The 16770-nt window shown below is 47.2% G+C and overlaps 1 protein-coding gene across 1 annotated transcript in view; it reads left to right on the forward strand.

The window, feature by feature from the left end:
* The window catches only part of LOC120919469 (peroxidasin homolog), a 57213-nt gene that overhangs the window by 34294 nt on the left and 6149 nt on the right, over nucleotides 1-16770 (forward strand). The window contains exons 14-18 of the mRNA XM_040331651.1: nucleotides 971-1128; nucleotides 1621-3115; nucleotides 7232-7366; nucleotides 8397-8605; nucleotides 16573-16675. Coding sequence (XP_040187585.1) covers nucleotides 971-1128; nucleotides 1621-3115; nucleotides 7232-7366; nucleotides 8397-8605; nucleotides 16573-16675 — 2100 coding nt within the window. The remainder of the gene's footprint in view (nucleotides 1-970; nucleotides 1129-1620; nucleotides 3116-7231; nucleotides 7367-8396; nucleotides 8606-16572; nucleotides 16676-16770) is intronic.

Here is a 16770-nt window from a genome sequence, read left to right on the forward strand (position 1 = left end):
CCCTTCTCCCCCTTATGCCTAGCTCACAACCTTGTTTCATCTGGTTTTTAATTATATTCCATACCCCAGGAATCCACCCATATCCCCTTTGTCCGCCGCAGGGGATCCTGCATAGCGTCCTTGGTTCACACACTGTATATCTATTCAGTGGGTAAGCTACTAATTAATATTTATGTATTTATGAATTGCTGTTTGTGTAAATATTTTGTTTATGTGTTTTATAATATCTGTTCTAGAGATTGGTTCTCCTGAGGAAGTGGGCAACCACGAAACTAGTCGAGAATTCGACCAATCCAGCAACTGACAATTACAGATGTCCATGGGGGGTTACCTGAGCATTTGTTTATTGTTTGTTCAATTTTAATTGTATCAAGTGTATATTTGATTTCTTTAATAAATCGTTTTTATATGCATTACATTGCATCTTTACCAGTACCGACATAGTCCAGGAAATCCCTTTGAGTGGGGATGATTTGGGTGTAGTTACAGCCACTACCCCGTCCTCCCCACCCTCCCTTATCAGACTGTCTACTGTGTTTTTTTACCATCTTTGACACTTTGTTTGTGAAACTTTTTTTGCATAGATGCATGTCCCCTGGGGCAGGACCGGGTCCCCAAACACTTTTTATGACAATAACTTCCATATTAACCTTTAAAAATTAGCACTTTTGATTTTTCATGTTAGTGTCCCATAGACTTTAACGGTGTTCACGTGTCCATTTTTTGCCTGTTCGCATTTTCTGCTGCGAACCTAACCGGGGGTGTTCGGCTTATCCCTAGTGAGTAAAGGGAAAATATCATCTGCATTAAGACAGGCAATACTAATGACTAGTTTTTTGACTCTCTGCTTACTTTTTTGTGCATGGCTTCCATGGTACAGGTCCTCTTTAACGTAAACTTATGTCCGTCGCTGTCGCGGTAGAACACTATGGCACATCCTACAAAAAATGAGACTATTATCTTTACGCAGATTACCAAAGTCACCTAGTGATCTCTTTGCACTGTCCCGCTACCCCCGTGACCCTCAGGCTATCGAAACTGTCCGCGCAGCGGAGATCCTGGAGAGGACCCTTGAACTGATAGAGGAACATGTGCAGCAAGGCCTGCCGGAAAACCTGAACAGCACAGGTAGGTCAATGATTTTAAAGAACTGGTCTGATTTAGAGCGATGTTACTTGTAGGGTGTGTTCAGCATGCCAAATGTCCACGGCTGGTTGAAGCCGAACTCCAGACAGCTATACCAAACAACATGCACCACAGCACTCACACTGGGAAGCCAAAGAGGGCTAAATTGCTTTGACAACAATGTTAGTGCAAACCTGATTACTGGAGGGAAGAGCACAGGGGTGACCTCATGAACGTGCTTTTGCCTATACAATGTCTAGTGGGTCCTGGACCAGGTTGCATTGCTAAACTACAGTGTAGTTTGCAGGGTGGTCCAGGCTAAACTGGTATCTAGTAACCTCCCTATCCCTACCCTACCCTATCCACTATCCAACTGTAAATTTTCTTATTTGGGCAACTTTTATTTTCTATTTCAGGCAGCGCAGAAGAATTATGGTTGGATGGGAAGTTTATTGTTTTAAGAGTCTATAACCTTCTCAGTTCTACTCCATACAGGTTATCACTATAGGGATCTGGTGTCATCACACTACATCAGCATGATTGCCAACATCTCAGGATGCTCTGCTCACAGGCGGACACCTAACTGCTCAGACATTTGTTTCCACCAACGCTACCGCACCTTCGATGGTACATGTAACAACCTACGGCATCCAATGTGGGGAGCCTCTGTCACTGCTTTCCAGCGCCTTCTCAAGCCCGCCTACCAGAATGGCTTTAACCACCCCCGAGGAGCATCAGATGAGTCAGGTGTGCTGCCTTTACCGCTCCCTCGTCTGGTGTCTACCACCATGATTGGCACCGAGACCATCACTCCAGATGCCCAGTACACACACATGCTCATGCAGTGGGGTCAGTTTCTGGATCATGATCTAGACCAGACCATTCCAGCACTAGGCATGTCCAGATTCTCTGACGGAGCACCTTGCAGCCAGGTGTGTACCAATGACCCTCCATGCTTTCCCATCAGCATGCCTGAGAAGGATCCTCGATTAAAAAATGGACACTGCATGTTTTTTGCCCGATCCAGTCCAGTTTGTGGCAGCGGTGTGACCTCTCTTCTCATGGACTCTGCCTATTACCGAGAGCAGGTCAATCTGCTCACTGCTTACATTGATGCCTCCAATGTGTATGGGAGTTCTGAGCACCAGTCCTTAGAGCTCAGAGATCTGACAAACCAGAGGGGTCTATTGAAAGTCGGTGGAGTGATGACTTTTGGAAAGCCCATGATGCCTTATGCTCATGGACCTCCTACAGAATGCATGCGGGACGAGAGGGAAAGTTCAGTCCCGTGCTTTCTAGCTGGAGACCATCGAGCTAATGAGCAGCTTGCCCTTACTGCCATGCACACTATATGGTTTCGAGAGCATAATCGCATTGCAGAACATCTACTGAAGCTCAACCCTCACTGGAACAGTGATAAGATCTACCACGAGGCCAGAAAGATTGTTGGCGCTCAAATGCAGCACATTACCTTCACCCATTGGCTTCCAAAGATTCTTGGAGAACCTGGAATGAGAATGCTGGGGGAGTATAAAGGCTACGACCCCAACGTCAACAGCGCAATCTTCAATGCCTTTGCCACAGCTGCTTTAAGATTTGGGCACACCCTGATTAACCCCATTATCTATCGACTGAATGAAACCTTTCAACCTATCCAACACGGCCATCTTCCATTGCACAAGGCTTTCTTCAGCCCATTCAGGTTGCTCCAAGAGGGAGGGATAGACCCTATTCTTCGAGGCCTCTTTGGGGTTCCTGGTAAGATGAGGGTTCCCACAGAACTACTCAATCTGGAGCTCACTGAGAAACTTTTTGCTGCTGTGCATACTGTGTCTTTGGACCTTGCGGCCATCAACATCCAGCGTGGCAGGGACCATGGTATTCCACCGTACAATGACTACAGGATGTTCTGCAATCTCACCTCAGCACAGGACTTTGAGGACCTGAAGAATGAAATCAAGAACCAGGATGTAAGGCAGAAGCTCCGAAGGTGAGTCATTCCAACCTCTGAATTAAGTCAATTGATCAAGAGTGGCTGCGTCACTATTTTTAACAGTTGAAAAGCGGTCTTGACCTGACAAGACAACTACTCTCATCACCAAACTGTTTACGGTTGAAGAATGAAGTTTGCTCAAAGATCCTCTGCGTTCGACACTTCCAGGGCCGTCTGTGCTCTGTGGTTTCCTCCGCTGGCCCCTCATCACTGCAAGATGCAGGAGTTGGCGGAAGGAACCAGAGCAAGGAAAACCAGGCATCTGACACACCAGGAAGTGAGCTGGATGCAGAAGATCATTGATCAGGATTCGTCTTCAACCTAGAAGAGTTGGCACAACACAACCCGCCGTGATGGGTGAAGGTTGGGTCTGTCAGCATGGGTAGATGGAAAGTTGAGTATTGCTCACTTTGCAGGAAGGACCGCATTTCCACTTCTGAACAAAGTGAAAGAGTCACTAAAAAAACCCACAAAATTAAAGAAACATTTTCATCAATCCAGCATTAAAAATAATGTAACAAGGAGTACAAAAGTAAATCAGAGAAAAAAGTGAATACATTGAATAAAAGTGAATAAATTCCCCTAAAAAGTTGTTATATTAAAAAAAAACAGGTTTGGGCAAAAGATGGAGGTGGAGACAATAGTAAAAAAATAAAAAAGGCAAAGAAATATGTTTTTTCAGCTCTGTGTATACAAATTCTCATGAATCTGCATGATGTGCTGATGGAAAATATGAAGACGACACTTTGGCACAGTTTTAAAATTTAGAACAATATACAGTGATATTTTTGTTTGGTATTCTGTCTCTCACTGTTAAAATAAACCGACCATTAAAATTATAGACTGATCATTTCTTTGTCGGTGGGCAAACGTACAAAATCAGCAGGGGGTCAAATACTTTTTCCCCTCGCTGTAGGAGTATGTAATAGACAGTAATGTTATTATTAAGTGGTAGCCAGCATGGATTTATGAGCGAACAATGTTATTAATCGCATTTCTTTTCATTTTATGAGGACGTAAACAGAGAATTGGCTGTAGATGTAATATATTAAAATGCTGCTGAAGCATTGGGCACCGTTCCTCAAAGATGACTAAAATGTAAACTGTGACTGGATAGAGAACAGGCGTGATCAGGAATCTGGATCAGGACTCTGAATGGTCTAAAGTTGTAAAGGGTAAACCACAAGGGTCAACTCTTATAAACTCAACTCCAGGCTGCTTGCCCTTTTCTAATGTTTTCAGGGCGGTCACGTGACATGGCTCCTCTTCTTCCTCCATCTTCTCATTGTGGGGCTGAATGATGCAGAGAGTGGAGATCACATGATGACCGTATTGGCTCTGCTGTCTGCATCAGTACACAGAGTGCAGGTGTTGCGGTGATGCCCTCCCCTTTGGTGAGCGAGTCCATAATACCCTGCACTGTCAGTCTACTCTTATAGCCAGATTCAGAGATAGTTACGCCGGCGTATCAGTAGATACGCCGACGTAACTCGGAATCTGCGCCGTCGTAAGTTTAAGTGTATTCTCAAACTGAGATACACTTAAACCTAGCTAAGATACGACAGCCTGCGCCGTTGTATCTTAGGGTGCAATATTTAGGCTGGCCGCTAGGTGGCGCTTCCGTTGAGTTCGGCGTAGAATATGTAAATGCCTAGATACGCCGATTCATGAACGTACGTGCGCCCATCACAGTAAAGATACGACGTTTACATAAGGCGTTTTCCGGCGTAAAGTTATTCCATCAAATAGCTGGCCTAGTCAATGTTAAGTATGGCCGTCGTTCCCGCGTCGAAATTTGAAAATTTTACGTTGTTTGCGTAAGTCGTCCGTGAATAGGGCTGGACGTAATTTACGTTCACGTCGAAACCAATACGTCCTTGCGGCGTACTTTTGGAGCAATGCACACTGGGATATGTACACGGATGGCGCATGCGCCGTTGGTAAAAAACATCAATCACGCCGGGTCACTCTCCATTAATATAAAACACACCCCCTCATCCTCATTTGAATTAGGCGTGCTTACGCCGGCCCCATTTACGCTACGCCGCCGTAAGTTAGGAGGCAAGTGCTTTGTGAATACAGTACTTGCCTCTCTGACTTAAGGCGGCGTAGCGTAAATAAGATACGCTACGCCGCCTTAAAGATGCGTGCCCCTACCTGAATCTGGCTATATGTCTACTGGTATGAGTAATGCTGGGCGTCATTGAGAGCTGGGTGGAGAACAGGGACAGCTCTGGATTAAAGGTGAATATTGCAGCCACAGTTTCTTTTTCGTACATCATGGGACACAGAGCTCTCTGTTAATTACTTAGTGGGTTATGTGTCCCAATCAGGTGATTGGACACTGGCACACCCTAATTACAAGAGACGTTCCCCTCTATATAACCCCTCCCATATGGAGAGCATGTAAGTAAAAACACCAGGTATGTCTCTTTACTTCCTCTAGTGGTGGAAAACAGGTAAGACATGCAACTACTCACAGAAGAGAACCCCAGGAATTTCTAAGGGTTGTCTTCACTTACTTCATCACCGCCGCAGGATACTGCTGAAGACCAGACAGATCCAACCTTCACCCATCACGGCGGGTTGTGTTGTGCCAACCTTTAGGGTTCTGGGTTCCTACTTGAAGGAGGCCTCTTCCCTGGACCTGTAGAGCACGCTGCCAGAAACCTTTGGGCATTTTTTTATGTCTCTACAAGAGAGACATTACAGGCAAATCCTCGCTCTTCCGCGAAGCTCGGGTACCATCCAATATGGTGTTTTTTCTCTGGCCTTCTTGGATGGATCCGGATGTGTAGCTCCTTAACCCCTGCAGGGATCCTCTGCAGAGCTTCTTCTTAGCACATTCTTAACCGTGACCAACACCTTAGACACTGGCGAAAAAATTGAGGTACTCTCCATATGGGAGGGGTTATATAGAGGGGAACTTCTCTTGTAATTAGGGTGTGCCAGTGTCCAATCTCCTGGTGGTGACCCATAACCCACTAAGTAATTGACGGAGCTCTGTGTCCCGTGATGTACAAAAAAGAAAAGGATTTTTCAGGTAAGCTGTTAAAAAAATCCTATTTTTCCCAGTGGGACTGGAGTTGGGCTTTAACCTGTTCATACATAACACATAGTAAACCTATACTAAGGCTTGAGTAGGCAAAGTAAGAAGTTCCTTTGCAGGCACCACTGGGAGAGAAAACCTACTTCTCTGAACTGGCACTGTGCGCTCCAAGAATTATTTTGTGACTGTCATAAAGCCTAAACATGCTTTACACATCCCCTCTTCCTCTTGTAATGCTGACCTGGGATTGGTTGGTCTTGCACTGAGCTCTGCACTAAGGGAACCTGGGTGTGGTCAGTTGTTTCACCATATCTTGACATTGTGGATGAGCTTTGCTGGTAGGGAAGGTAAGTACTAACTCCTAGCAGGGCTGGACTGGGACAAACATTTGGCCCTGGACTTCATCCAGACTGGCCCACTTTCACAGGTCTCTCCCACGGTGGCCGGACAACTCCCACACCCCCCGGCCACCCAAGCCCCCTCTCCCCCTTCACTAGCCACTATCCATTCTACTTTATTAGAGTAGACTGACTGGTACTGGTACTCTTATAGGCAGTACCAGTGGGGAAGCTAGACATTATTTCACCCGGGGCAAAGAATCAGTTCGGTGCCCCCCCTTATGGGACAAGATTAGGCAGAAGTGAGAAACTCCCAGACCATAGCTGTTGAGTCAGCTGTCTGTCCCCTCCCCCGTGCTCCTCTGTCATCCCACCTGCTCCTCTGGTCCTCCCCCTGATTCTTTGTTCCCCCCAGGTGAGTGCTGTGGGCAGGGAGAGGAGGTGAGTGCTGCAGGAAGGGAGAGACAGAGGAGCGGAGGGGGGCGGCGGTCCGCTGTCACTGAAGCCGGCCCACTGAGCCATCGGCCCATCGGGAAACTCCCTGTAGTCCCAATGGCCAGTCCATCCCTGACTCCTAGTGGTGCCTGCTGCCAAACAAACCTGTCACTCAGTCCAAGTAGGAGTTTTCTTCAAGAACTTTTTTGCTGTTACATCACATTATTGTAAAGTATATTTTGGAAGACTTTGTATCTCCTTTTTCTCATTAATCTTCTTATTGATCTGCAGTTTGTACGGAACCCCCAAAAATGTGGATCTATTTCCGGCCCTGATCGTGGAGGATCTGATCCCAGGGTCCCGTGTTGGCCCAACTCTCATGTGCCTTCTGGTCACTCAGTTTAAGAGGCTTCGGGATGGAGACAGGTACAGTGTGCAAGAAAATATAGGAACCAATAGGTTCCAAACCCGCGCAGACCAGTAACCAAAGAACAAACAAACCACATTAAAAAGCTGTGTGTTGTAAAGTGTAAAAAAAACATCCTATAACATGAAAAGAAACAAAAGGACCATGCTGTTATATCATAAATTACATATCATAAATCACCACAGTGAATAAGCAAAAAAAAATCTTCATTTAAATGATAAAAATACATAAAAAAAGTCTGTGTATAGATCTCACACGTTTTTATAATTTTTTTTAACTTCCCAAATAGAATGAAAGTCACCAATATTGTTGTACATACTGTAGCTATATTGTTATACATACTGTAAACCTCCTCATTGAGTATAGCAAAGGTTCCTCTCCACCTGCATGCAGACACACTATGCACTCACCAGACACACGCTGCACTCACCAGACACACTCTGCACTCACCAGACACACGCTGCACTCACCAGACACACTCTGCACTCACCAGACACACTATGCACTCACCAGACACACTCTGCACTCACCAGACACACTCTGCACTCACCAGACACACTATGCACTCACCAGACTTCATTGACCCCTATTACAGAGAGTCAAATTACGCCTATGGGAAAATCCAAGATGTCATACATGAGGTCACAGGAATGAATCCAAACCGCTGAGCCATCCATTCAGTATACATATATATATACCGTATTTATCGGCGTATACCACACACTTTTTTGAAAATCAGGGCAAAATCGTGGGTGTGCGATATACGCCGATACCCGCTTTCCCGCGCCGAGTTTGAACACTGCGCCGGCATATACCGAGCGCAGTACACTCGTGTATAGTCGGGCAGGCTCGGCTCCTCTCGCGCTCACATCCTGGACGTACAGGACGTGAGGGAGGACACTGATGGTTAATCAGTATTTTGTTGCTCACTCATTATCCAATCAGCAGGCTGTGGTGTGTATTCTTGACCAGTCTGTCAGACATGATGAAGGCCCTAAAAGAAATGTCCTGCCTATTTTCCCCATGCAGATTCTGGTACAGTAACCCCGGTGTCTTCACCCCGGCTCAGCTCACTGAAATAAAACAGACATCACTGGCTCGAGTGCTGTGTGACAACGGTGACAACATTCAGCATGTCCAGGACGATGTGTTCCAAGTGGCTGTCTTTCCCCGGGACATGAGGCCTTGCGGGGACATCCCCGGCCTGGACCTGGGCTTCTGGAAGGAGTGCTGCGATGGTGAGCACGGGGGGGCAGTGTGATGATGAAAAATAATGTGTTGGCCTAGTGACATTTTCATTTTAAGTATTTTCTAACAAGCATGCAGTCTTGATTAACCTGTGTCAATGCATTACATGGGCAGGAATTTAGCAAACTTCATATAGGTTGTTACCTGCTTCTGTTCTGTAGATGCTGAGACGTGCAATCCAGTAACTTGTTGGGTGCTAGGTGGGGGGGGGTATGGCACTGGTGACACCCTCCTGTCCGGTGATTAGTGTTTAGGTACAGTGATGGCTGCTAGGCCTGAGTAGGGCACCCTGGAAGGAAGCCACAGGCTCAACTATAGCTGGTAGTACAGGACAGACCAAGGAGCTGCGGGGGGAGTACCATGAAGGTCATTGTAAGGTGGTCCAATGGGTGGACTATAAACCTCTGATGTAAAGGGTGGGCTCTAATGTAAAGGGACCTCTGATGTGATCGGGGACTTCTGATGTAATAGGGGACAGGGCACTTTTAATGTAATGGGGGACCTCCTGTATGATAGGGAACCTCTGTTGTAATAGGGAACCTCTAATATGATAGGGAACTTCTGATGTGATTTGGGACCTCTGGTGTAATCGGGAACCACTGGTGTGATAGGGGACTTCTAATGTGATGAGGGACTTGATGGAGAAATCTGGTGTGATGGGGGATCTCTGGTGTGATGGGGGACCTCTGGTGTGATGGGGGACCTCTTGTGTGATTGGAGACCTCTTGTGTGATGGGGGACCTCTGGTGTGATGGGGGACCTCTGGTGTGATGGGGGACCTCTGGTGTGATGGGGGATCTCTGGTGTGATGGGGGATCGCTTGTGTGATGGGGGACCTCTGGTGTGATGGGGGATCTCTGGTGTGATGGGGGGATCTCTTGTGTGATGGGGGATCGCTTGTTCTAATGTGATGAGGGACTTGATGGAGACCTCTGGTGTGATTGGAGACCTCTTGTGTGATGGGGGACCTCTGGTGTGATGGGGGACCTCTGGTGTGATGGGGGACCTCTGGTGTGATGGGGGACCTCTGGTGTGATGGGGGATCTCTGGTGTGATGGGGGATCGCTTGTGTGATGGGGGATCGCTTGTGTGATGGGGGATCTCTTGTGTGATGGGGGACCTCTGGTGTGATGGGGGAGACCTCTGGTGTGATGGGGGACCTTTGGTGTGATGGGGGATCTCTGGTGTGATGGGGGGATCTCTTGTGTGATGGGGGATCGCTTGTGTGATGGGGGATCGCTTGTGTGATGGGGGATCGCTTGTGTGATGGGGGATCTCTTGTGTGATGAGGGACTTCTGGTGTGATGGGGAGATCGCTGGGGGAGACCTCGGTTGTGATGGAGGAGACCTTTGGTTTGATGGGGGACCCCTGATGTGATGGGGGTCTGATGTGATGCAGATCTTCTAATGTGATAGAGGACCTCTGATGTGATGGGGGACCTCTGATGTAATAAGGGACCTCTGGTGTGATGGGAGATCTCTGGTGTGATGGGAGATCTCTGGTGTGATGGGAGACCTCTGGTGTGATGGGAAACCTTTGGTGTGATGGAGGACCTCTGATATGATACGGGACTTCTGGTGTGATGGGAGGACCTCTGGTGTGATGGGAGGACCTCTGGTGTGATGGGAGGACCTCTGGTGTGATGGGAGGACCTCTGGTGTGATGGGAGGACCTCTGTTGTGATGGGAGGACCTCTGTTGTGATGGGATCCTCTGTTGTGATGGGATCCTCTGTTGTGATGGGAGACCTCTGGTGTTATGGGAGACCTCTGGTGTGATGGGAAACCTTTGGTGTGATGGAGGACCTCTGATATGATATGGGACTTCTGGTGTGATATGGGACCTCTGGTGTGATATGGGACCTCTGGTGTGATGGGAGGACCTCTGTTGTGATGGGATCCTCTGTTGTGATGGGATCCTCTGTTGTGATGGGATCCTCTGTTGTGATGGGAGACCTCTGGTGTGATGGGAGACCTCTGGTGTGATGGGAAACCTTTGGTGTGATGGAGGACCTCTGATATGATACGGGACTTCTGGTGTGATATGGGACCTCTGGTGTGATGGGAGGACCTCTGTTGTGATGGGATCCTCTGTTGTGATGGGATCCTCTGTTGTGATGGGATCCTCTGTTGTGATGGGAGACCTCTGGTGTGATGGGAGACCTCTGGTGTGATGGGAAACCTTTGGTGTGATGGAGGACCTCTGATATGATACGGGACTTCTGGTGTGATATGGGACCTCTGGTGTGATGGGAAACCTTTGGTGTGATGGAGGACCTCTGATATGATACGGGACTTCTGGTGTGATATGGGACCTCTGGTGTGATGGGAGACCTCAGGTGTGATGGGAAACCTTTGGTGTGATGGAGGACCTCTGATATGATACGGGACTTCTGGTGTGATATGGGACCTCTGGTGTGATGGGAGGACCTCTGTTGTGATGGGATCCTCTGTTGTGATGGGAGATCTCTGGTGTGATGGAGGACCTCTGATATGATACGGGACTTCTGTTGTGATATGGGACGTCTAGTGTGTTGGGGTAGACCTCTGGTGTGATACGGGACCTCTGGTGTGATGGGGGACCTCTGGTCTGTTAGGGGACTTCTGGTGTGATGGGGGAGACCTCTGGTGTGATGGGGGCTTCTGATGTGATACGGGACCTCTGGTGTGATGGGGGACCTCTGGTCTGTTAGGGGACTTCTGGTGTGATGGGGGACCTCTGGTGTGATGGGGGCTTCTGATGTGATTCGGGACCTCTGGTGTGATGGGGGACCTCTGGTCTGTTAGGGGACTACTGGTGTGTTTGGGGACCTCTGGTCTGTTAGGGGACTTCTGGTGTGATGGGGGAGACCTCTGGTGTGATGGGGGCTTCTGATGTGATTCGGGACCTCTGGTGTGATGGGGGACCTCTGGTCTGTTAGGGGACTTCTGATGTGATGAGGACTTCTCATGTGATAGGGGACCTCTGGTATGATAGGGGACCTCTGGTGTGATGGGGATTAATGGCTGCCACCTCTGAAAAAAGATTGGGAAACTCGGCTGTAAAACACAATTGTTTCCCCTCTACCCATGGCAGGGACCCCTCCTGTTTTGGGACGTTGCTTTTGGTTGTTGGGCAATATACAGAATATTGACTCCAGTCTCCTGGGAAAGCTGCTTCCCCATCCCCCCAATCCCCCCCCATGTGGCGATTGGTGGAATTTTATACATGTCGTCGCATCCATCAGCTCCCCGAATTCTTCCCCGGCACTCTGCGATGTTTTATTAGCTGCTGAAAACTCTTCTTATGCGATTTGTTCAGTTATAAGACCTAAAAAGGAAAACTATCCGGACAGCGTGACCTGGCGCCACGCACTTTTCACTTCACCCTTCTTCTTTTTTTGTTGGTTGAACATTTTTAGCAGCTCATAAAAAATAACTTTGTATTATTCTTGCTAATCTTTTTTTAAACTTACTTCAACTCTTTAAAACTCTTGTTAAGTTTTTATAGATAAACAATGTTTCACAATCTCATTACTTTTTTTTCCCCGTTTTATTTTTATTTTTTTCATTCTGCAGTTTTTTTTTTATTGAAATATATTCTATGTGGTTCATTTTTTTTTTCCCGATGATTTTAAGTGGAAATATGAGACCTGAGGTCTTTTTGACCCCAGATCTCACATTAAAGAGGACCTGTCATGCTTTTTTTCTATTCCAATGGATGTTTACATTCCTTGTAATAAGAATAAAAGTGAGCCAAACATTTTTTTTTAAATGGACAGTGTGAAAATAAAAAATAACAAGAAAAATAAATAAATAAAAAAAAGTAAGGCACTGCGTCCCACCGAGCTTGCGAGCAAAAGCGAACACATACGCAAGTTGCGCCTGTATATGTAAATGTTTTTTAAATCACACATGTGATGTATCGCCGCGATCGTTGGAGCGAGAGCAATAATTCTAGCGCAATACCTTCTCTGTAACTCCAAACTGGAAACCTCTGGGACTTTTCAAACATTGCAAATGGAGATTTTTACGTGCCAAAGTTGGTCGCCATTCCACGAGTGGGCGCAATTTTGAAGCGTGACATGTTGGGTATCAGTTTCCTCAGCGTAATATTACCTTTCACAATATAGAAAGAAATTGGGCAAACTTTATTGTTTTCTTATTTTTTTTTTTATTAAAAAAAAGCGAAATCCCCCCCCCCCCCCCCAAAAATGACTGCTGCGCAAATACGGTGTGACATAAAGTATTGCAACAAGCGCCATTTTATTCTCTAGGGCAGTGATGGCGAACCTTGGCACCCCAGATGTTTTGGAACTACATTTCCCATGATGCTCCACTGCACTGCAGAGTGCATGAGCATCATGGGAAATGTAGTTCCAAAACATGTGGGGCCAGATTCAGATAGGTCAGCGGATCTTTAGATCCGCGTAACCTATCTGATTTACGTTACACCGCCGTAAGTTTTTGAGGCAAGTGCTTTATTCAGAAAGCACTTGCCTCTAAAGTTGCGGCGGCGTATCGTAAATCCCCCGGCGGAATTCAAATTCCGCGGCTAGGGGGCGTGTAAAATTTAAATCAGGCGCATCCCCGCGCCGAACGAACTGCGCATGCGCCGTCCCTCAACTTTCCCAGCGTGCATTGCTCCAAATGATGTCGCAAGGACGTCATTGGTTTCAACATGAGCGTAACTTACGTCCAGCTCTTTTCTGAATCGACTTACGCAAACGTAAAATTTCAAAACTCGGCGCGGGAACGACGGCCATACTTAACATAGGATACCCCTCACATAGCAGGGGTAACTATACGCCGGAAAAAGCCGAACGTAAACGACGTAAAAAAAATGCGCCGGGCAGTCGTTCGTTTCTGAATCGGCGTAAATCCTCATTTGCATATTCGTCGCGTAAAAAACCCGAAACGCCACCTAGCGGCCGGCCTGGAATTGCAGCCTAAGATCCGACGGTGTAAGTCACTTACACCTGGCGGATCTTAGGGAGATCTATGCGGAACCTGATTCTATGAATCAGGCGCATAGATACGACCGACGGAACTCAGAGATACGACGGCGGATCAGGAGATACGCCGTCGTATCTCTATCTGAATCTGCCCCCTGGAGTGCCAAGGTTTGCCATCACTGCTCTAGGGTGTCTATATAAAAAAAAATCAATGTTTGGGGAGATCATAAGTAATTTTCTAGCAAGAAAAAATATTTTAACTTGTGAACAAAATAGGCTCGGTCCTTACGTGGTTAAAACACAGAACAGGAACAGAAATGTTCATCCAAACGGGCAACGAGATGTCTGAAAAAATAAAAAAGGTTCCAAAACGCGACGCTCAGGTGTGAATGCAGCCCAAATGGAATTCAGTTTAGGAGTGCTGGGAAGTCGGTGTAGTCTGATAGAAATAATGAGAGGGTGGAATGTTTCCATCTGTCACATGTAATATTAGGAAAGTCTATGTAGAGTCGCTGTGCTGAACGAGCCGTTCCCTCTGATTGCAGGTTCTCTCACTGTAGGATTAGCCGTCCAGGGGGCCGTGAAAGCAAACAATGCTGAGCAATGAGTGATAGAATAGAGATCACCATCCATTCTCCAGATAACGGGCTGCACATGTGCATCGGGGGTATAGCTCAGTGGTAGAGCAATTGACTGCAGATCAAGAGGTCCCCGGTTGAAATCGTGTCGGATAATGTCGGATCCAAATCACATCAATATATAATTCATGCTGATAGCAGAGGAATTAAGCAGCAGACAGTAAGGACACTTTCTGGATTGAGACAAGTGCACACTATAGAGGGAAATCCTTTGTTCATATTTCATGTCTGAGGTTTACAACCACTTTCCACCCGGTCAATTGACAATTGACGTCCGGGAAGTGGTTCTGTAATCCTGACTGGACGTCTATTGACGTCCTGCAGGATTACATGCCGGCGCGCGCCCGTGGGGGTGTGCAGCGCGGCGATCGGTGGTGCGTGTGTCAGTCTGACACCCTGCATCTCCGATCTCGGTAAAGAGCCTCCGGCGGAGGCTCTTTACCACGTGATCAGCCGTGTCCAACCACGGCTGATAACGATGTTTATAGGAAGAGCCGTTGATCGGCTCTTCCTCACTTGCGTCTGACAGACGCGAGTAGAGGAGAGCCGATCGGCGGCTCTCCTGACAGGGAGGGTTTGCGCTGATTGTTTATTGGTGCAGCCTCCCCATGGATGCCCACACTGGACCACCAGGGATGCCCGCCAGGACCACCAGGGAAGTCCCAAGCATGTGGATGGCCAGGTACATCCCACATGGCCCTCCACATATGCAAATTGATGCCAAATATGTGCAAATCAGTGCCCACAAATGGGCACTGATTGGCACCATTGTGAAAGACTGCAAATCAATGATGCCCAGCAATGCCACCCATCAGTGACCATCCATGCCACCTATCAGTGCCACCATATGTACCAATCACTGCCACCATAAGTACCCATCAGTGCCGCCTATTGGTGCCCATCAGTGCCGCCTATGAGTGCCCATCAGTGGCACATACCAAAATGATAAAAAATTTGTTTGGGTACAGAGTAGCATGACCGCGCAATTGTCCTTCAAATTAAGACAGCGCTAAAAGCTGAAAATTGGCTTGGGCATGAAGGTGCGTAAGTGCCTGGTATGTAAGTGGTTTAGGTATTTGCAGTACAGGTTGTCTGTATGAAGAACGAAGAGACTTGGGTGAGGAGAAAGGAGCTCCCGGTGTCCATGAAAAATGCAACTCTTGATGTTGGCTTCACAAAACCTTTATTGAAAATTCAACAATGTACATCAAGCCAACGCATTTCAAGGGAATGGACTCCTCTCTTCTTCAGGGCTGTTAGTGAGTACTAATGAGTGGGGATGGACAGTGGAGTTGTCGGTATTTCAGCCTGGCAACCTGTACTACGAATACCTTAATCCACGTTCTGTCCAACATCGTCTTCCATCCTGATGGGGGGATTTTGAGCCTCCAAAACGTCCGACTTCTTGTGAAAACTAAGCTTTTGCTGGACTTGTTGCGCTCTTATTATGTAGATAACCTTCGCCCTGCTTTATTTTCATTGGAAGTCAGTGGGCGGTGTGTTGTGTCTAGGACCCTCCCTCTCCATTGACCTGATGATGATGAGGTGTAAGGACACAAAGGGCCAGATTCTCAAAGGGCTTACGACGGCGCAACGCCATTTGCGCCGTCGTAAGTCCTAATCTGGCCCGGCGTATCTATGCGACTGATTCTTAGAATCAGTTATGCATAGATATCCATTAGATCCGACAGGCGTAAGTCTCTTACGCTGTCAGATCTTAGATGCATTTTTTTTTCACGCCGCTAGGTGTCACCTCCGTCGTTTTCCCCATCTTCTATGCAAATTAGCTATTTACGCGAGATTCCCCAACGTAGGCGAGGTCGACGCAGTGAATTTACGACGTTTCCGTAGCATTTGCGACGCGTAAAGTTGCCCCTGCTATATGAGGGGCAACCAATGTTAAGTATGGCCGTCGTTCCCGCGTCGAAATTTAAAAATGTACGTTGTTTGCGTAAGTCGTCCGTGAATGGCGCTGGACGCCATTTACGTTAACGTCGAAACCAATGACGTCCTTGCGACATCATTTAGCGCAATGCACGTCGGGAAATTTTAGGGATGGCGCATGCGCAGTACGATCGGCGCGGGAACACTCCTAATTTAAATGATCCACGCCCCCTACCTGGATCATTTGAATTAGGCGGGCTTGCGCCGGATGATTTACCCTACGCCGCCGCAACTTTACAGGCAAGTGCTTTGTGAATCAAGCACTTGCCCGTAAAACTTGCGGCCGCGTAGCGTAAACGAGATACGTTACGCCTGCATAGTTTTACACCAGGATACGAGAATCTGGCCCAAAATGTTTAATTATTAGAGGAGTTTTATTATATAAATACTGATAAGTGACACTTCTATTTAACTGTGTATAATTCTGTCTGTTTGAACCCAGGTTGTGGGACGCAGGGTCAGTCTGATGCCCTCTCTTCACACTTCCGGAACCGACGGGATGAGGAATTTAGTTATAGTGACAGATTTAGCCCAGAGGACTCCAGGTAAGCCGCCTACACTCCTGGTTATCACAATCATGAACATGTTGGATTTCTGATCTGTAAGAACAGTTTTCTATGAGCTGTGATTGGGACAAACA

The sequence above is a fragment of the Rana temporaria genome, chromosome 12, assembly GCF_905171775.1.
Source record: "Rana temporaria chromosome 12, aRanTem1.1, whole genome shotgun sequence".
NCBI lineage: Eukaryota > Metazoa > Chordata > Amphibia > Anura > Ranidae > Rana > Rana temporaria.